At 46.1% G+C, this 22,352-nt stretch overlaps 1 protein-coding gene across 1 annotated transcript in view; it reads left to right on the top strand.

Annotated features, from left to right (window-relative positions):
* The window catches only part of MNT (MAX network transcriptional repressor), a 69,077-nt gene extending 66,724 nt beyond the window's left edge, over positions 1-2,353 (top strand). The window contains exon 6 of the mRNA XM_048823792.2: positions 864-2,353. Within this exon, the coding sequence (XP_048679749.2) occupies positions 864-1,579 (716 nt within the window). The 3' untranslated portion in view covers positions 1,580-2,353. The remainder of the gene's footprint in view (positions 1-863) is intronic.
* The last annotated feature ends 19,999 nt before the right edge of the window (positions 2,354-22,352 follow it).

Genomic DNA, 22,352 nt, shown 5'->3' with positions numbered 1-22,352 from the left:
TAAAGGGTTGGGAAGAGGGAAAGGTCTTCCCTAGTTCTCCCAAGCCACCGCATCTTTCAAAATATGTAATTGCCACTACATTACTCGCTTTAGAATGAGTAATGCAAAGTACCACGCTCAAGGTCCCGGTCTCACGGGGGTCCCCACAGTCCTGCACTGACTCAGCAGTTCACTGGCTGGACCAATCTCCCTTTTCCGTAGCCAGAGAGTAAGGAAACTAGCTGCCATATTTCCCCATCTCAGCTTCCTTCCTGATCTGAGACGAGAGGTGCAAATGGATGAAATGACTTGGCGGAACGTAAAAAGAAGAGTCCCAATTAGCAAGGTCTCTCTAGGACAAGAAAACTCCCCAGGTTAGGATTTGGCCTAGTCCTATAACCCTGGGGCATGCAGACTTCCATCTGTTTCCCATGCAGCCTCTCTTTATAACCTCCCCTGAGCACCTGTGAAGCTGAGACGGAATCCATCCCTTGTAAAGAGAGGACCGAGTACTGTCCCTGCTGCCATCACGGGAGGCAACTCTCCCTGTCTGATTTCTCTCCCCCCTGCCTGGCATCTTCAGGGCACCACTCTCAATTGGGGCGTCTCACTTTTCTAAGGCTGGCTTTGCCCTGCTGTGAGCATCCCCCCCTTGGCAATCGAGTGGGAGTGGGGAGAAGTTGGCTGCAAGGGTTGGTCGAGCCTATGTTCAAAGGAAGACGTTGAACTTGAGTGTAGTTGGGTTACCTTCATGCTTTCGAGTGATAACTCTGTGTTACAGGTATAATCGGTTCCTCCCTTCGTGCCCTGGAGGTGAGGCTGGATAGTCAGGCTCATCCTCGGCTGTTCTGTTTACCCCACTTTCTTCCTTTCTTTTTTTCCAGAAGGCGAAGACAACATTGACGAAGACATGGAAGATGACAGGCCCATGAACTCCTTACCAAAACTAACCCAGCGCCAACACCCCGAGCTACTGAAAGCTGTCCCTCCAAATGCTGCTTCGCACCACCCGGCCGCCTTGCCTCAGCACCTGCCTCTGCATCAGAAACAAACCCCGCCCCATGCGCCGCCTCCCCTCCAGACCCAGGCACTGGTCCAGCCGCAGGCGATCGTGCCCACACAGACTCACATTGTGGCGGCCTCGACGGTGCAATCGACTGTTATCGCCCACACCGCCACCACCCACGCGTCAGTCATCCAGACTGTCAACCATGTGATTCAGGGTCCACAGACCAAGCACATCGCTCACATTGCACCTTCCACGTCCAGCCCCGTGCAACTCACCACTGCTGCTCAGCCTATCGGCCACATCACTGTGCACCAGGCAACCATAAATCGCATGACCCACCTCGGCCAGCAGTTACCCATTTATCCTCAGCCAGTGGCCGTCAGCCAGCCGGTCGTGAGCCACATCGCTCACACGATTTCTCACCAGCAAGTGAATGGAACCACAAACCTAGGCCAGCAAACGGTGATGGCCAAACCTGCTGTAGGAACCCAAGTTGTCCACCATCAACAGTTAGTTGGGCAAACAGTGCTAAACCCGGTAACTATGGTCACCATGCCATCATTCCCTGTGAGCACGCTGAAGCTGGCCTAGAACAGGAAGCCCACTGGCAAAGTCTTTGGCAGGCCACCTTTCCTGAAACTCCATACATTCCAACCACGTCCGATTCCAAGGGAGAAAAGTGCAGGAACTCTGTGAACAGGGGAAGAGTGACACAGCTAAGGTTGGGACTGCCAAGTCCATCCTTAATCTTTTAATAACCAACCTGGAAGTGGTAATGAGAAACGGGGCTTCTCTGCACTTGAATTTCGCGAATCAGAGAAAACTTTAATGACAGTTGTTCATAGTGATTTTTTTTCCTTTTACGTGTAATCAGTGAAATATGAATATGATGTTCTGAAGACTTTAATTTTCCCCTTTCATGTGTTGCTTCTTTGTAGAATAAAAAAGTCTGATGTCTTTATTGAGACATTGCGTAGAATGGGAAAAAAATCATAGAAGTCTATATTTATATGTATATGTATCTGCCCAAAGCTACATATATATAAATAAATATAACAGTGGAGGAGGCCTTTGGCAAGGTTGATTGTTTGCAGGATTTTTAGACAACTTAAATGTTAATTTTTGGAGGAAGAAAGCAGAGTGTTCTCTTTAAAAAAAAAAAAGAAACTTTAAAGACAGATGGTTTAGTGGACCAGAGTACAAATATTTGATGACAAATTTAAAAAAAAAAAAGAACATGTTAAAGGTATTTCCCTTCAGTATATTACATTTCAGTAAACCATCTGAAATCACTGTGACTTGTTATGGCATTTAAAGGAAATTCTCTGTCCTGTTTAATAAAAGGAAAAAGAATACACAACCGGACTTCATTTGTTGGGATTTCATAAATGACTCCATTTTCACAGCTTTGTCAAAGGAAAATTTCACATTTGTTATTTTCATGGTTTAAAAATGTTTTGTTTTGGGTTTGTTTTTGTTGCGAATGCAATAATTTATTTCACAGACCGCTCTGTGCATGGCTCTATCTATTTCAAGATGCCTCACCCCAGGCCCATTCCCTAAAAGGATTCTGACAGAAGCAGTTATTTAGAACTAGTGGCTTTGCAATATACTTCGCCAGTTGGGTGGAATGGAACCTGGGACAAGAAAGCCGCCAAAAATGAGGTTGATTTGTGGTGGTTTTTCCCTGAACGTGACCATGTTTTAGTGCAGGATAGTGAACGGATTGGAAAATGGATAAATGTGCATGTGACATGCTCCAAAGGGCGAGAGCTTTGAAAAAAAATAAAATGAAATGGACTTTAATTTTGTATAGGATAACAGTATATTCCAGTAAATCAGTATATAGAACCTGACAGTGTGTCTTACAAAATACAGTGAAATCTGACTAAAGAGCAACCCCCTTCTTATCTGAAGTGACTACTTTAAAGCATCCCAAGGTTTCTGGTATAATTTTGTTCCATCTTTTGTGGCTGCTGAACCAGAGCCCATTGAGGTCAGTGGCAAATTTCCCATTGACTTCAATGAGACACAGATTTTCTACAGGTACTTGCCATTCTCTTCAGTGGTTGCTTAAGACACGTTTAATTATCTGTTGTTTGAATCTTCTGTTCCTTGTCCCGCTTCCCATGTCGTTCTATTGCTAATGTTCTCCTTTTTCCTTTTTCTTTTTTGATCTGTAATTCTGATGCAGACAAAACTCCCACTGCAGTGAGGGGAAGTATTGTGTGTGTCAGGGCCAGGGGACGGTGGTCCCTGTGCAAACATCTGTCCTTTCTTATCATGTTACTGTCTGGAAATGGCTAGTAGCGGGAGTAAAGGTGCAATGAACTCAACCTCCTTTGGAAGTGACACCAACCCAGATTAGGATATAAGGCGTGCGTTGACTAGTCACGTGATTGGATACCTTCACCACCTTAGCCACTTCATGTGCACATTTGTTTCTGAGTTGAGATCTTCCCCAGGAAATGGATCCTTTTGACTGTATTTGTCCAAAACTCCCATTCACTTCAGTGGGATTTGCACCAGAGTAAGGACCGCAGGATATGACTCTCCGGCATCATCAGAGTCAGGTAGTTGCCATACAGTCGTTTAAGTTTAATTCGAAAATCTACCCCTGCCCCACACTACAGTTGGAACTGCTGGAAGGAGTGGTTGCTGCTAGCACAGATCTAACCATTTCCCTTGCCCATGTAGACAAGGGTATTTCTCCTAAGAATTGTGATAGGCCTGTGTTTATAAAACCTTGTGTGAAGTGAGGAGCACAGTTATCAGGGGAAATAATCCCTGTTCACAATGGCATGAGCGCTTAGCACACTGTCAGTTACAGAGCAGTCAGATTTTAAAGCGAATTAGGCCCTATCCCCAAACCACCTTTTTACAGATTTATTCCTAGTCACTACTAATGTACTGTTAACATTGTGGAGATAACAGAATCGCTACAGGGTTATTTGTTCCTTTATACATTCAGATGCTTTCTTGCTAAGGTTGTATTTCTTGTGTGAGTTGGAGCCTTTGATGGACCTCAGCAGAGATCTAGAGTTAGCCAGCAGGACAGTGACTTTTCATCAGAGAGCCTCGAAAGCATGGAATATGTGTGGCAGGGTTGCCTGCCTGTTTAGGAATAACTGTGTGGCTTTGTCTCTTGTAGCTATCGAGGGGCAAAGGGGGAATAGAGCTCCCACCTGCCCTTTGCACAAGTCCAGTTGTTGGATCTATAAAGGATAACAAAAGCAAAACAGGGAATCCCAATTCGTGCCGACGACATTTTTCAAAAGACAAGAGGCTCCGATCCAGGGGCTAAGAGCTCATTTGCACCTGGCGACTGCGATGACCCATACAAATTGCCAGCTAGGACAAATGTGGCTAGTGAGTGCCTAGTTGAGGACACCCTATGGGTCCAATCACCACAGGATTGGACCCACAATTATCGATATCTGCAGGAAATACAATAATTGCACGTGCAACTTTGGGTGCTCCTGCACGCATGTTTTTGCATATGGATCTGCTCTCTCTGTGTTGGAAAATATGGCCCAGGAGGGACGCCTGAGAGACTTTCGTAAAACCCCCTGGATAACGAACAGTGAAATAGACACACAGTTACTCCTAACAACACTGACCCTCCAGTCAGAGTTTTCTCTAGTGAAAAGTGTTGGAGGTGAAAAGGAGGTGCTGCTTTCATTTTACACAGGGGAGTACATTTTCTTGTGGGTTCTTTAATGGCTTTTATTGCGTGGGTGTGTCATCTTGCCGGCCTTCAAATCGTTTTCTCCTTCTCTCTGTAGATTAAGATGTGGTGGTGACCGTAGGCGTGATGATGGGGTAACATCCCCGTTTCAATTCCTGTAATTTAGTTCTGCCGGAGGTCCCTTTCAATGATGTTAACAAGTAAGGCTCCTCCCATCTGGCCAGACCTGAGCCAGTCAACTCGTCTGGGGCTATGTCTATGTTAGCACTTTTGTCAGCAAAACTTTTGTTGGTCAAGGGTGTGAAAAAAACACCCTACTTGGTGTGGACTGGTGTGGACAGCAGATACAACTGTGCTGTTGTAAGATCTATAGTGTAGACATAGCCTGGACATCCTGGACCAACCCCATACTCATTCACGTTCTCCATGACAACCCGAAATACTGGGTTCTGTTTTTTTCCAAATCAATGATTTTCTTTCTGTCCTAGGGTGGGAATCCCAACCCTGACTCTTCTGCCATCAACTCTGCCATTCCCATTGAAAAACTTCAGAGTTACTCAAATGCTTCTTAGAAATCAAGTTCAGTACTGTATCGCAAGGGGCACTTTAGAAATGTCTCTCCTCCTCTGAGATGTGTGTTTTCCCTATGGAGAAAGCTATATATAAATAAATATATATCTATATATCTATATCTGTACACTTTGGGCTTCAGAAGATCAATATGTCCCAAAATAAATAAACAAATAAATATGAAGTTTACAAGAAATCTCTTCTGTTGTTGAATAATATTAGTTACTGGTAATCCTACCACAGAGAAGGCAGTAAAAGTGGGCAGACTGCTGCTGTCGTTTAAGACCTGATTCAAAGCCTATGGAAGTCAGGGGAAAGGTTTTCATTGACTTCAGTGGTCTTTGGATCAAGCACTTGAACTGCAGGGTTTCCTGATTCGGCAGCCTTTAAACAAGCACTGTGTCCAGTGGAGGATGTACCCCAAGATAGGGTACTGAGAACAAGCAGTCGGAGGGTCGGTCAGTTTCATTCTCTTGTTCAAGCTAATTTCTAAAACTAACCTGCTGTGTGGGCTACATCTAAACGCCGTCCAGCAGGAATAAAAACAAACTAGCTTTAAAAAAATCACATGCTCAAAAAAAAAAAAAATCTTGTAGCGGACACATTAAATATGGGGCATGATCCTGACCTCACATAGATGTAAATCCAGAGTGGAGCTCAACCAGTCTGAGATTAGAATCTGGTCCCATTTTCCAGCCTTGTGCACCTTGCATAATCCCTTATACTTGTGCCAAGTAGGTGTAAAGCGTTCCCATTCTGGTTTGTACACTCTGCACTCCCATTGTGCAGGGCTGAATGACGATACACCAAGCAAAACATTGGAGAATCAGGCCCACTGGTGCTTGACGCCCTGTGATTCATGATAGCAAACACACACACAGAGTACCCTGTTCTTAAAGGCATTGCTGTTGTCCAAGCTGGTGTTGGACAGGCCCTGATTTCTCCCTTTCATAACCTACAAATTGCTGGGGCTTTTAAAAACAGATCAAAGCTGCATCTGTAGCTTTAAAATAATAGTAATAAATAATAATCACTTTTACCTGATGTCAAACTTAAAAAAAAAGAAGGATAGTGGCTGGAATTTTTAAAGGCTAAGTCACGTAGAAGCAGAAGTCCTAATCGCTTTCAGTAGGATGTCTGCTCCTAAGTCACTTAGGCACTTGTGAAAAAAGCACCCAGGATACACAGAATGTAGTGTGTGCATTGGGGAATTGTGTTGGCTGCAAAATATATTTCATTTAGTCAGATTGGAGTGAGGAGCTTAATTCTGCCACCTTCAGTGGAGTAGCACTTTCTCATGCATGTAGCTCCCCAGATATCGATGGCAGTGTTCGGATAAGCATTGCTCAGTGTGGGTAAAGGTGGTGGAATCAATCTCCGTAGAAAAGCTTTCCTCGTCGGTTCATGAATTCAGAGCTCATGAGCTTGAGTTACTAAAATTTTGTTGCCTCTTGGTAATTTATGGCCGGATCCTGAAGTCTTGACTCATGGCTTTTTCAGATAAAACTCAATAAAGGCTGAGAAGAGACATCAAGATTTAGGACCTGATCATGCTGCCAGTTGTGGTACTTAATACCACTCAAGCTCCTGGTAATAATGGCTATGCCTGGGAGCACAGCAGCCTTCGGCTCTGCTCCGGCGCCAGATGGAGCGCAGACAAACTGTTGCATCCAGATGGAGTGCTCCAAGTGGGACCAGCAACCCGCCTGCATGTTGTCAATTGCACGACCAGGGCGTCCGTGTGCTTCAGACGGGAGTGTGATGAGTGCAGCCTTTACATCAAAGTTTCCAACGTGAAAACCTGCACTACTATATGAAACTAAAAGAACTCGTTTTAGATGAAGCTAAGTCCGACCATTTGCTTTAGCGTTCCTTTTTAAACCAGGCCTTTTTTCCTCTTGTGTTGAATTTGTAAGCAGACTGAGCAAGAGAAGGAATTTTAATGACTAACAATCTGCAGGGCAGGTAGCGTCTGTTTTTTTGAGCCTGGCTTTTGAACATATTAGGTAGATTTGAAAGCTAGTTGTGACCAAAAAGTTTCTTGTACATTTTACTATAATATAAACAAAGATAATCATAACTTACAAAGGCTTTTATGAAGACCACCCATATAGAAGGAATCAAGTACAGCATTTGTGTTTTCCAACCGGCCCCTAAAGTGATTAAGATGAGGCTTTGGTTTTGGCATGGGAAATTATCTGCTTAATCATAACCCGTCCGCTTTCTATGTCCGGCATTCAGTCTGCAATTAAATCCTCTCTTTGCTCCATCATTGGTGATTTCATTTCTCCAAAGCAATAAACCCACAGCAGGGGAATACAGCAGTTGTTCACTGTCCATTTGGGACCTAGTATTCCCCAACGATGATGTGAGAGTTTGACGTGCTCAGGAGTGCCAGACTGGGGCCCTTAACAATACTAAGGGACACCTGCAGGGACAATAATTGGAGTATAAACTCCGTATTCCAGTTGAATTACAGTGTAGAGGGGAAAAGACTGGCAATATAGCTACATAATCGTGTGTATTTCTCTCTACATACACACGTGAGCTGTGTGTGCCGACCGAAGGTGTGTACATATACACAGATGGGACTGAACCAAAACCTCAAATCTAAACACTCTCAAACTTTGGGGGAAATCAGATCTGGTCCCCAAATTTTGTGTCCAGGCCTCATTTTGAGCGTGTGCATGTGTGTATGTGTATGGCTGTGTTCTAATTAAATGCAGGCTATCCAATGAAAAATACTAAATTCTCTGTGGTAAGACTTTAGTCTGATAATGGAAAATGCTAAATAAAACCACGTACTGCTATTAGCAGCTGCAGGCCACCAGGTTATATTAGTCCATCATTGAAATCCAAATGTTTGAAGAGCCTTAAATCTTCCTTGAAGGGAAATGTAAATTGGGAAGAAAACAGAGCTCTTTGGGGGCCGTTTTTTGTTTGTTTGGCTACAAGGGTCTTGTTGGGTGGGAAGGGAAAAAACAGTAGCATATTATTCTAGTTATTCAGGGTTTGATTCTGCATCATTCAAGCCAGTGGGAGTTTTGCCATTGTCCCCAGTAAAAGCAGGATCAAGCTTGCATAGTGCAGGGACAAAGGGAGGTTAATTCTTATTTTTCTTTTTCTTTTCTCTTTCCCCCACCATCGAATCTGATGGAAACGATGTTCCATCTACAATGCTTCTGCTTCCTACTTGTGTACAATTTATCCAGGTGGATCGGTGGGAAACTTAACAACCAGTTATGATTTAGTTTATTATTGCGTCAGAAAAATAGCAGGTCCAAAGATCAGACGGGCTGTTGGATTCTAGTGTTTGCCTATTTGTCTTTCTGTTGTTGTGTTTGGGGGGGATTTTTGTATTAAAAGTGGCCTTTCGTAACAAAAATAAAAATAAATAAAATAAAATGCCTTTGAGTGGGTTAGATGGAGGCGAGACCGTATTGCTGCTTTTGTCCCTGTTGGTGTGATTGTCTGTTTGCACGCCTGTTTATAAACGTAGAGAAGTTCAAGCAAAGTTTTTATTGTGTCTCTGATTTTTTGTATGTAGCCTGTGTCTCTTTTGGACTGATCTGCATCCTGAGTGAATTTTTTGCATTTAAAAAAAAAAAGTGTGACAATTGTTTCGGGTGTGAAGGGGCGGGAAAGGGGGATTTGAAGAACATCACCGTGTGTGTATGGGGATTTGGAGGGGGGGTGGGCAGGGAAAAGACTTAATTTGCCTCGTGTGAAAAAGATACATTTGATGTTTGTTTGTTTTTTCCCCTCTTGCTTTCTGTGATGTATATTAAGAAGGGTATTGAATAAAGGTAAACATTTCTTAGCTGGGTTACTGTGAGGTGCTGAAGGTCTCATCCAGAGCCCAAGGAGGTCAATGGAAGTCTTTCCATCAACGGCAGTGGGCTTTGGGTCCGACCCAGAAGGCCCCAATTCAGCACTCCCTTTCTATTCAGTAAAAGCACGTAAGCACCTGCTTAGGTCCCATTGACTTTCATGGGAGTTAAGCGCGTGCTTAAGTGCTTTGCTGAATAGGGATGGATTTAATCACATAGGTAAATACTTTGCTCAGGTGGGATGCCTTAACTCTCTTGTCGTCAAGGGGAGTTGAAGGTGCTTAGCAGCTGCTCACCCCTTTCATGGTCAGGCCCCCTAAGACTCTTCTAGAGTAACCAGTTACCATCGTAACCTTTTTATATTTATTTTTAAAGGACAGTGGAATTATAAAAGGAAAACCCCAATATTTTGGACCTGCTTTCAGACTCTCAGTGTTGGTGCAGATTAAAATTGATTCCAACACTTTTTATTTTTAGATTTATTCGTTAGTCAAAATATCATCTGTCGGGAGCAGACAATCGGAGCTAAGAAAGAGGTCGTCTTTTATAAATGTATTATTTTGAGAGTTCTTTCCTATTTGTGGCTTTGTTTCTCCTCCTCTGTTTTATAGTTGTTTTTTTTTAAGAAGTCCCAAACTTGAAGAGCCAACAAGATACCAACACAAACGCAGACTCATTTGCCAGGATCAGAGACGTGTAATCATGGGCAGTGGTTCAGGTGGATGTTCTTTTTCTCATTAAAGTGACGTGAAAATGTTGATCCTTTTCTGAACTCTAATTCTGGATTTCTACGCCAGGTTGCAAAAAATATCTTTGGCCTGATTCTCGTTTACCTGCAGGGCTAGTCACACTGTCCGGGCAGTGACAAGGGTCCTTAGAGTCGTTGTTAGTTACATTTATGCCCAGTTTATGCTGCTGGAGTGGTGTTAAGGGACTTCAGTGTAAATCAGAATAAATTCCATTAATCCAACCCCTTTCCTGGTGCTAATTACATTGTGAAATAGCATTTTTGGTGCTCTCCAGAATGTCCCAACTTCTTTCAGAGTGGCAGGCTGCATTACACAGGAAACCTACCAATAGTTTTGCTTCCAGGTAAACACGCTGACCCTCGTCCACCTCCTGCCTACCCACTGCCATCCTCTACTTTGGTACCTTTCTTGGTTCCTCACGCATCATGCTTTTCTTGTTCAGAAAGGCTGTAAACAATCAGTTCTCTCGACCAGGCTGCATAACACACACACACATGTGCTCAAACCAAAACATAAAGTATCACGGGCCCGATCCTGCAAGGTGCTAAGTGCACTTGTCGATGGGACAGCTCCCACAAGTAAAGGTTTCAGGATTTGGCCTGTACATGCACAGAAGAACTGATATGGACGCCTTACAGACATGATTACTACATTCCTGATTCAACAAAGCACTTAAACATGGGTTTAAATTTTATGCATGTGAGTGGTTCCATTGACTTCTATGGAACTATTCCCAGATGTGCTGAAGTGTTTTGCTAGATCAGGGCCCAGGGTGGGAGTGGAAAATCAAACCGTCCCATTCCCACACTTAAGTCTTCTAAAGAAACCTTCTTTCCGTATAGATAGAGATACAAATGTCTATGTCTAGATATCTATAGATAGATCATTTAAGCACCTTTGTGGCTAAAAGTATTTACCTTTATCAGCTCTGAGATCTTTTCATTTGGAATTCTTCGATTAAAGGCATTGGTTATAAATGCAAAGTTACTTCCAACGCTTGCCAGTGATTCAGTGGCAAGTAACCCTATTGTCCTTCTATTGAGCATCACAGGAAAGCCAAGCAATCTGAAACCAATCACACTGGGCAAATGCTGTCTTTGTTTACAGTGCAGACTTGTCACTGTGTTATCAATTTATTGAAATATTAAATATTGAAAAACCTAGACTGTAAAGATTTTTATGTGTTTGGATACATCTGCTCTGTGAAAAAAAAACTAATTTTGTACATATTGTATTTTTACTATTCAGCTGTATTATATTGGCTCTTCATGCTCCAGAATTTAGGTATCAGACATGAATAATATCCATGTAATAAGCACTTGCCTGAAATAAAATATAAAACTGAAATAAACATGCACTGAAACCTGAAAAAGAATTCTGCATCTTCATCCTTGTGCTTTTATATATGGATGCTCCAATTTATTTATAATTTCCCAATAATAATAATGACATTTGATTCCCCATCTGGCAGATATACATTATCGGGCTTCATGCTTGGGACTATTGATGGAAGTAACCACTATAGCTACTGGTATGAGTTTGCAAGATCAGGTCTTTGCTTTTCCCCCAGTGTATTGATATTTCATCTAGAAGCTATTCTCCCTAGTCTCCAGAATATGGTACATGCATCAAAACTGGAAAGAGAGGCAAACAGACATAAGCCTTTTTCAGTCATCAGCATTCCTCAGAGAAGGCCAAATTTTATTATAGGTCGAAAGCACAAATGAGAAGTCCTGGCCCCACTGAAATCAGTGGGATCAAATCAATGGGCTCACAATCACCTAACTTGTAAATAAGCATCGAGGGTCTTTCAGTCGTTCTTTTGGGAAGCGCTGCTGGCTTAGGGACTCATCTTCCCCCTGCTGGCTTCAGGTGAAAAGCAGCTGCTGACCAAGCTATGTTCTTTTTCTGGCCGGTAGTTTGCGTCACTGATTCCCCCTACTGCAATCACCCATCTTGATTGAGGGGCAGACTTTGATTTGATCACTGAAATTCCTCTGCCCAGTTAGAGCTGCAGTACTAGATCAAGGTTAATAATGTAAATTAATCCAATGTGCAGGATCCCGACCTCTGGCTGAATGCACCATGCTTACCCTGGAAAAGATTTTGATTTCTCCATGGGCCAGATCCGGCTGCTCAAGATATTTGGACGTCTAAGTCAATGGAAATTAGGCACCCTACGTGGGTCAGAATCTATACTGGTTTTGCCGTAGACCTCAAAGGGGCCAAAAATGTGACCTTCGGACTTCAAGGCCCATCCTATTGGAAATCAGACTAACAATTGCCATAATTAGGGACCACTGTTACCAAGGTCCTAGAATATTTTTTCTAACTGGTGTCAAAAGAATATTTTTTGCCTTACAGCTGTGTTGTTAAACTCTCCCCAAGGCTATTCCCCTCCCAGGTAATTTAGAGTAGGGTGTCATAACATGATTATAAGCCACAAAAGCTCTGTCCACATGAGCCGGTGAATCCAGGCTAGGCCCCGGCTGCAGAATGTAACAGTTTCCGGCATGGTTTTTACTAGAGTGTTAAGGGCCTAATCCAGTGAAGTTCTGAGCAGCTACAGTAAGGTGCCCATAAGGACAGATCTTCAGCTGCCATTGGCCATTGCAGTCAAGGATCTGCCCCATAGACTCTAGTGAGATGGGAAAGGGGTTAAGTACTGTCAGGATTAGGCCAAAAACTTCCATTCCCTCCAATGCATCCTCAAGAAACTAAAAAAGGAAAAACCGATCCAATGTATATTCTAGTGCGGCTGCATTCCCGTCGTACGCCTTATTGAATGTGAGCAAATAAAGGGGGAGGGAGAAAGACTTTAGAGTCATGACTCTTTCAAGGCTTGCCCCCAACCGTTGTATGTGGGGCACTGCTGTGTTTTACCCCAGAGCTGGTTTCTTTAGTGCCTTTCAACAGCTGGCGAAGTGGCCCATACTTACCAGTTCTGGGTTTGCGGAGCGTCCTCTGCGAGAACAGGCACTAGTTAAATGCAAGGCATTATTATTTATTGGTACAAGCGTCCCATGATAATGAGATTAATTAATCTTATCCCTAGGCACTTTACAGTTCTTAAAACAAAACTCCAAATCTCTAACCAACAGCATCCTATTCTATTCGGCGTCACTAGGATGGTATAGTGCAGCCTCAGAACAGCGTCCTTGGGTTTCATTTCTGACTGAGTTGCTTATCAGGAGAGAGTGAAATCTCAGCAGCCTTGTGTCCAGGAAGTAACTGGTCCTCAAAGGGAGATAATAGGAAGTATACACACCCCTTAGCAAACTCACTCGTTGGGGCTGCAGATAAGGCATATCTAGGTAAGAGGGAGCTCAGTGCCCTCTGCTGGCAGAAATGACAAAAAGTTACTCTCGAGACCCGGTGGGCGAGGTAGTGTCTTTTATTGACTGAACTTCAGTTAGTTTGAGCTTACACAGACCAGAAGAAGAGCTCTGTGTCGCTCGAAAGCTTGTCTCGTCCAGTAGAAGATATTACCTCGCCCACGTGGTCTCTCTGACACCCTGGGATCCACATGGCTGCAAGAACCCTGCGTGCAGAAAGTGACTGTAGTCCATAGACACGAAGCTTCCTAAGACGTGTAGGGTTTACTCCCAGGCATCAGCACAGCCAGAGGGGAGAAAATGTTTGCAGGCTCAGGCCATGGATCATGAGTGAAGTGGAAAGGTGGGCTGGCTGAAGTCCCATTGCTTAGCACAGGTTTGAGAAATCTCCTGCTGCAAGGAAGGTTATCGAGACAGAAGGCTGAAGATTTGTGTCTCTGTTCTCTAGCCTTTAGGCCCGTCACTGTACCAGGAACTGCACTGGTATAAGGCAGGGGGCAGGCAGTGCCTTTTGCATGTGTGACTATGTGCGTGGATGGAAACAGGCGGAGACGCTCGCTCGCTTTGATTTTCCGCTCTGTACCGTCTCAGCTCAGCATGGTAATGGACATTCAAAGGGGAGGGACACCTCAGGTATTGTAAATGCTGGAGAGCCAGGGACAGTGTCTCTGTGCCTTGAGCAGCACTGAGGATAGACAGCGCAAGCCTGGAATACAGGCTTCCCCAGGCTGCCCCCAATCTGCAGGTGCTGCCACCGGGGATGAGAGACCAACTCGGGCTCCTGAATCCTCCGCCCCTCTGCTGAGAAGGCTGCCAGCTAGTGCCACGTGTTTCGTGATGTGGATGTGGCCGCTGAGAACTAAATTTAGGCCACCGAATTCATGGCACCGACGGCACTCAAATGGCAACTCACCAGCTACCGGAAGAAACAAGGCTCTGCGGTATAGCGCTACGTGCCGTATCTCTGACTTCAGGAGCCGCTGTTAGGTCAAGGGCCGGCCCTGGCAAATGCTGCTTTGTAAGCACCTTAAGAATGGTGTGTTCTCTCCTTGTTCCCTGACTTGCACTCCTGGGTGGGATTACTGGAGGCCCCTGTGATGCACGTAGCGAGGACAGGGCCCAAAAGCAACAGAATGTTGCTGAGGGTTTTCCAGACCTGCTGCCTTCCTGCTGCACTGTCTTTGGCCAGCTGCACCTCAAAGAGAAGGTGTTCAACTAAACACTCAAGGGTGTGAGGCAACCCAGCCACTTGATGCATGTAGATTGGTGCAGGCTGTGAGCACTGTAACGAGTGTGGCTAGCAGCTGTGTCACTTGCAACAGCAAGCCCTGTTTGATCAGGTTGGAAGGAGGAAGGAGAAACTTGAGGGTGGATTCCCAAAACTATGCTGTGCTCTGGCTGATTCCAGACACCCCAGACTTGCTAACCTGCAGCTTTAGCGCTCAGTTTCGTCTACACGCTCTACAGGTAACAAACTTCAGTGCAGCCTCCTGTCTGGGCCTCTCTCCACTGGAGTCTGGGGTGAAATGACTTCTCAGATCTCACCTTCTTCGCTGGGTTTTGGATCTTCTGGAGTACCTTGTTTTCAAAGGCTTATTTTGGGGCTCTGCTCATCCAAGGATCCTGGATACCATGGCAGAGGGACAGCAGACTGGGAGGAGCATGACTGTGAGTTAAACACTTTTTCTTTATTTTATTTTTAAAGAGCCCTGGGCAAATGACTATAGCCTGCTCTGGGACTAGGGCACTGGGTCTGTGCTCTGTTTTAAAGCCAGTGGTTTGTGTGGATTTGTCCTTTCGCAATATCCCAGGCTGTGTCTATGCTTCTGGGCGCTTCCTCAAAAGATTTGGATCCAGCCTCTTGTTTCCCTTGGTGGCTGTATATGTCCCTTCTTAGACATTATTGTAATGTAATTCCTTCTGCTAATCAGCCCCACTTCAGTTTTAGGATTATTAATACTGACAAGCATTAAAGGTCTGTGCCCTGTACTTTACATAGGTGATAGGTTAATGGTTACAACTCTGCCATCAGACATCAACTCTGTGTGTGTGTGTGTGTATATATGTATCTATAAAGTATGTATGTACACACACAAATTATGTGCATAGAATCTGACCTTATACCTTCATTGTATTGCATGGCTAGTGAAGGATCTAGCGTTCTGTATGCTCAGCTTTCTCTGTGGCTTTGCCACTATTTCTACAGTGCCATAGCAGGGCCTGGGATTTAACACACAGTTGTAGGTCTCGGCCCTCAGACGCGAAGATTCTCTACCCCTAACAGCATTGTGTGTGTGTGTGTGTGGGGGGGGGGGGGATCAAAAGGGCGCTATGCAGGGGTTGGCCCATGCAGATGCAGGATTTGGGTCCTCAGTTAAATCTACTGCAGCACTGGATGACTGTGGCAAGACTGTGCAGCGTGGAACATAGAAAGATAAGGACTGGGACACCCCAGGGATTGGGAGATAGGTTTATCCTGTCCACAGCCTGATTGGCATGCATACCTGGAGGGAGGCAGTGTGGTTTAGTGGATAGAGCACTGCACAGGGACTCAGGAGAACTGGTCCCATTCTCAAGTCTTCCACTGATTTTCTGGGTGACCTCAGGCAAGTCACTTCTCTCTGTGCCTCAGTTTCCTCACCAATACAATGAGACTGTTCACACTGAGCTCCTTTGTAAAATGCTTTGAGACCTATGGATTAAAAGTGCTATATTAAAGCCAGCTATTCGTTTACTATTCTATAACAAAACTCTGTGTCCAGGTCAAAGATGATCCCCACGGTTTCAGTAATCGGAGGGTCTGTGTGGTACCCCATGAGACTCACTAGATGCTGCTCAGGTACAGCTGGGTGATGACTGTGGCAGACCATGCGATGGGATATTGTCCCATCGCTTAACTGTAACAGAACCCCCCGATGCCAGGCTTACCAACCTGAGCATCCAAGGAGCTAAAGCTATCCCGGGCACAGTCAATGCCACAAGGAGGAGACCTGGCCTCCGTCACGTCACCTGGAAATGGAAGCAGTGACCTGTTTCGAATGAGGTGGTAATTGAGTCTTTAGAATTCCTCATTCAGGTGACTGATGTGCCAAGAGGTCACGGGCATGAATGTCCAATGCAGAATGGCATACCTGTGTGCAGGTCTCATTTGCAGTTTTCTGTACAGGCGAGGGTGGAGGGAGTTTCCTGTGGGGGATGATTTCACAGGGCGCTATTAAGGGGAAGTACAAGGAACTCCCCAGTTAAGCCTCTTCTGAAGTCACTCTTTTTGTTGGTTCAGAAGATGGTTTAACGTACTGCTCCAGAAGGGATTTTCTCTAAGAACATTGGGGTCCGGTACATGGTTATTCCCCTTGCCCTGAGGAGTTAATGCCCTTTTGGCTTCATATGGGATATTTTACGTCTCTCTTTGATGTGTCTTGCCCCAAGCACCGGGGTGCAGAGGCCACACAGTACTACATGTTGCATGTTGTCTTGATTAGACCAAGGGGCTGGGAAGCCTGGGTTCGATCACCTGCTCTTTCATTGACTTGTGTGTAATCTTGGGCCAATCTCCTCAACACTCTGTGCCTCAGTTTCCCTGTGGGTGACCGAACACTCGCCCCCCTCCTGGGAGGTCTGTACAGTGCTTTGAGATCCTTGCGTGCGAGGGGTGCGACGTTCCATTGGTTTCTAGCCTGGTTCACTTGGCTCAGTGGATGAGGTCATGATGGGTTCTGAGCAAGGTTAAGTGTTCCCCTCTGGGAGTAAAGTTTCTGATGCCCTAGGGCACAATACGGAGCTGAGCGTGGAATGTTTCAACGGTAAAAGTCCTCCCAACGCCTTGAGTGGAAACAACTCATTACATTTCTGACTTTTTTACATCTCACCTCGCTGCCTGCTGCCAGGTATGCTCAGGGCTTTCCGTCTTAGCAGCCTGTAAGGGTATAACAGGGACTGCCTGTATCTTGGTGAGTGCATCCCATAGTCTCTTGGAAAACCTACATTAGAAGGGTCACAAAGGGTAATTCAGTTTAATTTTTGTTCCGGGCTTTTTGGCATCGTGACATCACTTGGGTTTGATTTGCTAGGGTGAATGACCTGGGTGAAGTGCTTTTGAAATTCCATTCAGAGTCATGTAGTTGAGAGGGGGAGAAAAATCCCAGTCGCCAATCAGCAGGACCGCAGACAGAATAATTTAAACTAATACCCTCTGATCTAGCCACGCCCAGAAAAGTGGCTGACTCTGGGTATTGTCATAGAACGTACAGGACATAAAATACCCACCCTGAGACAGCCGTGTCTGCAAGCGTGTTTGCGGACCCTTTGGGGCTCACTCCAGTGGTTGGCGGACAGGTGTTGGCATCACAAAATTCGCCAGAACTGACGTCATTTGTTGGCAGCCTCAGCTGAGGGGCCCAGCATGGAGACTTTACTCCCCTTCATGGTCAGGAGTGATTTACACGGCTTGTGTGTGGAGGCTTGTGCTGCTGCTCTCTGTTCTGTGACTAGGCTGAGAATGTCGGTCTCCAAGGTTGTCAAGTGACAACTTCCACCACTGAGAAAATCATTATCAATCAAAGGCTACAGCAGGGGCCGGCAAACTTTTTGGCCCAAGAGCCACAATAGGGAATAGAAATTGTATGGCAGGCCATGAATGCTCACAAAATTGGGGTTGGGGTACGGGAGGGGGGTTCAGGTTCTGGCTGGGCGTGCGGGCTCTAGGGTGGGGCTGGGGATGAGAGGTTTGGGGTGCAGGAGGGTGCTCTAGGCTGTGATCGAGGTTTGGATCATGGCTGGGGCAGGGGGTTTGGGGTATGGGGAGAGGCTCAGAGGGTGCAGGCTCCAAGTGGCGCTTACCTCAAGCAGCTCCTGGAAGCAGTGACGTGTCCCTTCTCCGGCTCCTATGCGGAAGCGCCGTCAGGTGGCTCTACACACTGCCCCATCCGCAGGCAGCACTCCTGCAGCTCCCATTGGAGCACATAGGAGCTGGAGTGAGGCTATGCTGCGGCTTCTGGGAACCCCATGGTGCAGCCCCCTGATCCAGTGCCCCAGCCGAAGCGGGGCCGAGCTGCATGGTGCAGCTTACAGGTTGGCTTAAAACGGCTCGTGGGCCGGATTTGGCCCATGGGCCATAGTTTGCCCACCCCTGGGCTACCGAATAGCCACCCTGGTTATTGCAGGGTAGCGCTTCAACTAGGGTTTGAATGAACAAGGAGAAGTTGGGGGAGGAAAAAGTGGGACAGAACCGAGCTCAGAGCTTAACTTCACACTAGAATTTAGAACTCCCATTGGAGACAGCTGTTGAGATTGCCCGGCTGTGGGTATGGCTGGGAGCCAGGAACTGACTGACCTGCTGAATGACCTTGGGCAAGTCACTTCCCTTCGCCGGGCTTCAGTTTCCTCTCTCTCTAATTGAAATAATACTTGGTCCTAGATGTGAGAAGAAAATTCCCTGCCAAGCCACACACCCTACCTATGGGACCCTCCTCTTGGTGTATACATCATGACTCGTATATGGAAAATAACCTCACAGCTTGCATCCTCTGCTGTGGTGAGACAGTAAGATCTCCTAGAGAATCTTCGCCCCCGAACCACCCTCCTTAATGTTCACAAGTCACATGTTCGTGTATCCAACTGTGAACTCTCTAATGAAGAGAGGAAAACTATTTCAGCCAGTGCTGTCTTATTAGGCAGGTGCCCTACAGAGCTAAGCCTATGATTTCTCACCACGCATCTGTGATACTTGCTTTACTGAGACTTGCGGGAGCTGCCACGAAGTCCCCGTCAGCGCTATGTGAATTTGACTCTGGAGTTGTGTTCAACATGATTAGATTTTTGTAGTGAAGACAAGGGCAAACAACATATTGATCCGAGTATCTTTGGTACAAAGTCCAGCCCTAAAAGGTCAACCCTGGAGGATGAACATTTCAGATGCTGCCTGATGCTCAACCCTGTGTGTGTGTCTCTCCTTTTGCACATGTGATCTTACACCCGCAGTGAACTGTGGCCACAGTTTCCTGTGCTGAATGAGTTGTCAAAAGCATAGACACACTGAAAGTGCAAAATCATGGGTGTAATTCATCGCAGGAGCAATCTTATCCCCAGCACCGCCCACAAAAAGGCAATCTGGATTGACCATCCGGCTTGCTCTGTGCCAGCTCTCCCTGGGCTCCTGTAGCCTTTAGAGAAGTTTCTGCTTTATGTGAATGTTCAGAGTAAACACTAAAAGCATGCTGGCAGTTTCAGTTGTTCGCTCATTGTTTCCTTTTAGTCTGACCCGTGTGAATTTCAGCTGTGGGGTGGGGCTAGTTTGTTCATCCAAAGCGATCTAAGTGATTTAAGTACCCACATCCCATTGAATAAATCCCTTAGGCACCTTTGAAAATCCAGGCACTCCAGCTGGGGGTCAGCGTTTGCCTAGATGTGGCTAAAAATCCTTCCCTGGTCAGAGCAGCAGAAAGGAAGGCAGAAGCATCTGCATTCGTTGTAGGCCCTTGAACAGTATGTATTGTTCGTTCCAATTATCTGAATATCTCGAAGGAAGAGAAACGGATGTCTGGCTCCGTTTGCTGGGGTCCCAACCTGTGTGCCCTTTGGGGGTGGTGGGCCGCATTGCTAAGGTGGATGTATTGGGGGGTGTCAGCATTATTCAGCAGCTCAGAGTCCAGCCAGGGGGTAGTTAATCAGTAGAAGGGATGTGGCTTGGATTTGGACAAGGCCTGGCTCGGGAAGGTCCATAGCTCAGGGCCCTAATGTATTTTGATCTAACAAGTGGCCTGGTCCTCAGGCTCATGGGTGGTGGGTGTGTTTTTCAAGCCCTGATTCAAGGGAATGAGGGGGAAATCTTGCAGGATGAGCGTGGCACAGTTCTCCCACGCACGAGGGATGCATGGTGTGGAGGTGCCAGGAAGCATGAGGGTTCACAGGGAAAGCAGTGCCCAGACTCCCAGATCCTAGGGTGGCCACAGGGGTAGCATCTGGACTCCACGGTAGGTGATCTAGTCTCGCCTTCCCCCATCCACTTCTCACCCTAGTTGTACAAGTTCCTCATTTTAGAGGCTGGCTTTTTCCCCATCTGCCTGTATAAACAGAGCAGAGTATCTGAGGGGGCCAGGCTGGGCTTCTTAAAAGACCTGAAGGGAATTGGGCACCTCTGTCCCATTGAATTACAATGTGGCAGCGGCATCTAACTCCCCTGGGCTCTTCAAAAAATCCCAGCCTTTATTATAGGGGATTTTTATTTTAAAAAAAGGATATTTCCTCCCCATTGGATCATTGTTGAAGCACGTGGCAGCTGGCCTGCTAGTTGTTTTGTGTGTATAGTGCTTAGCAATGTGTAGCAACGCAAAGGCCAGCCGGAGAGCGGGGTCTTCAGACCCATGTGGCCCAGGGATGGGGGGTGGGGCGAATATTACCAGTAGAAAGTGGCTGCTTCGAGAACTTCAATTCTCAGCCTGGATGGGAGAAGAGGGGTCTTGGACAAAGCACTGTTTCAAGTTCAGATCTGCTATCTGACCCCGGCATGCAAAACTGAACCAAAGCACCAGCGTGTGACTGTGAGCTGACAATGTTGAGCCAAATGTTCTTTAAAGGAGTGAAAAACCCCACCATGAAACTCCCTTCACTGTTTTAACCTAATACTGCACACGTCGGTTTCCCAAGCACAGTTCCTGATGTATTCCGGCATCTGCATACCCTAGGAGACAAGCAGGTTGGGGAAGTTTGGCTCTGATCTCTCTTGGGCCAGAGTAATCCTGTGGTATTTTAGAAGGAGTTGCTCTTGATTTCTATACCAGTGTGAGAGCAGAATCAGACCCTCCTCTGCTGAATTAAGTTCCAGGTCTGTTTGGTGCCTCTCACACTAAGGACTGTACGGAGTTTGTTTGGAAGAGGGCGGCACTGGCTGCCTGCCGACTCCATGCTTTTGTTCTTGCCATAAAGGCAGCCTGGGATTTTAACTAAATCCAGAGAATATCTGTTTCCCCTTTTAACACCGCTAGCCTGGGGGCGGTGGGTATTTGTGACTGGGCTCCTAGCTAGCCTGGGTCTATTCAAGCTTGAGGCCCAAACACCTCTATGCTTTGGGGTGTTTGGAATCTGGGTTTAAATGGTGTGGTTTGGGGTCCATCTCCAGCCTGGGCCTGTAGCTATAGAGAGTATGAACTTATTTTGCCATGCATTTGCAGTACAGCAAAGCTGCCCCTTTCCCCTCTGATGGGCTCAGCGTCCAGATCTGCCTCTTAACGTCCTCAAAGTTTGGGAGAACGTTTGGGTCTGGGGTTTTGGTCCTGAGCTGTTAGCGAGTGAGGGGGCCGGATTCTAGTTCAGGTATTAATCGGGAGTTGGGGGGAGGAGGAAGATCCTGGGCTTTGTGGTCAGGACTCTCTAGCTATTGTGCAGAGGGGGATTGTTTTTCATGCTAGCGCTGAGGTGCTTCCTCCGCTTTTCACAGTGTGTTCAGTTACGGGTGCAATTCCACACTTACCCTTGTGTTTTATCACCATCTCACGGAATCAGCGCCTCCACTGGCCAGACCTCTGGATCCTGCCTCCAGGCCCAGCCTACATCCTTCTGAGATGCTGTAAATTACACCCCATTTGATTTCTAAGCCTCTAACAAAGCCCTTTCTGCTGCAACCTTGTTACTCTATTTTTGGCGCGCCTTGTTAGCTTGAAGTGGATTTGGTTAATTAGATGCTATTTAATAGGCAAGTCGTCCAGTATTCGTTCCCACTGGCATGAGAAAGGGCTGTCCCTCGTCTGCCAGTGCTCTCTGAATATATGACACTGCTCGTCGAATTAAATATGGCCTAATCCATTCCCGGCTCCAAACATAGGCTGTACTCCTGCAGGCTTCCTCTCTGGAATGCACAGCGAGAGTGTTTGCTTCTTTTGTTTAAACCCTTTTGTTTGATACATAGGAATACATAGGTAAGATCTGAGTTACCCAGGAAAGAATTTTCTGTAGTATCTGGCTGATGAATCTTGCCCATATGCTCAGGGTTTAGCTGATCGCCATATTTGGGGTCGGGAAGGAATTTTCCTCCAGGGCAGATTGGAAGGCCCTGGAGATTTTTCGCCTTCCTCTGTAGCATGGGGCACGGGTCACTTGCTGGAGGATTCTCTGCTCCTTGAAGTCTTTAAACTACGATTTGAGGACTTCAATAGCACAGATATAGGTGTGAGGTTTTGGTTTTTTTTGTAGGAGTGG

This window comes from Caretta caretta, chromosome 17 (assembly GCF_965140235.1).
Source record: "Caretta caretta isolate rCarCar2 chromosome 17, rCarCar1.hap1, whole genome shotgun sequence".
Lineage (NCBI taxonomy): Eukaryota > Metazoa > Chordata > Testudines > Cheloniidae > Caretta > Caretta caretta.
The sequence above is the reverse complement of the archived record's forward strand: the minus strand, read 5'-3'. Positions and strand labels throughout refer to the sequence as shown.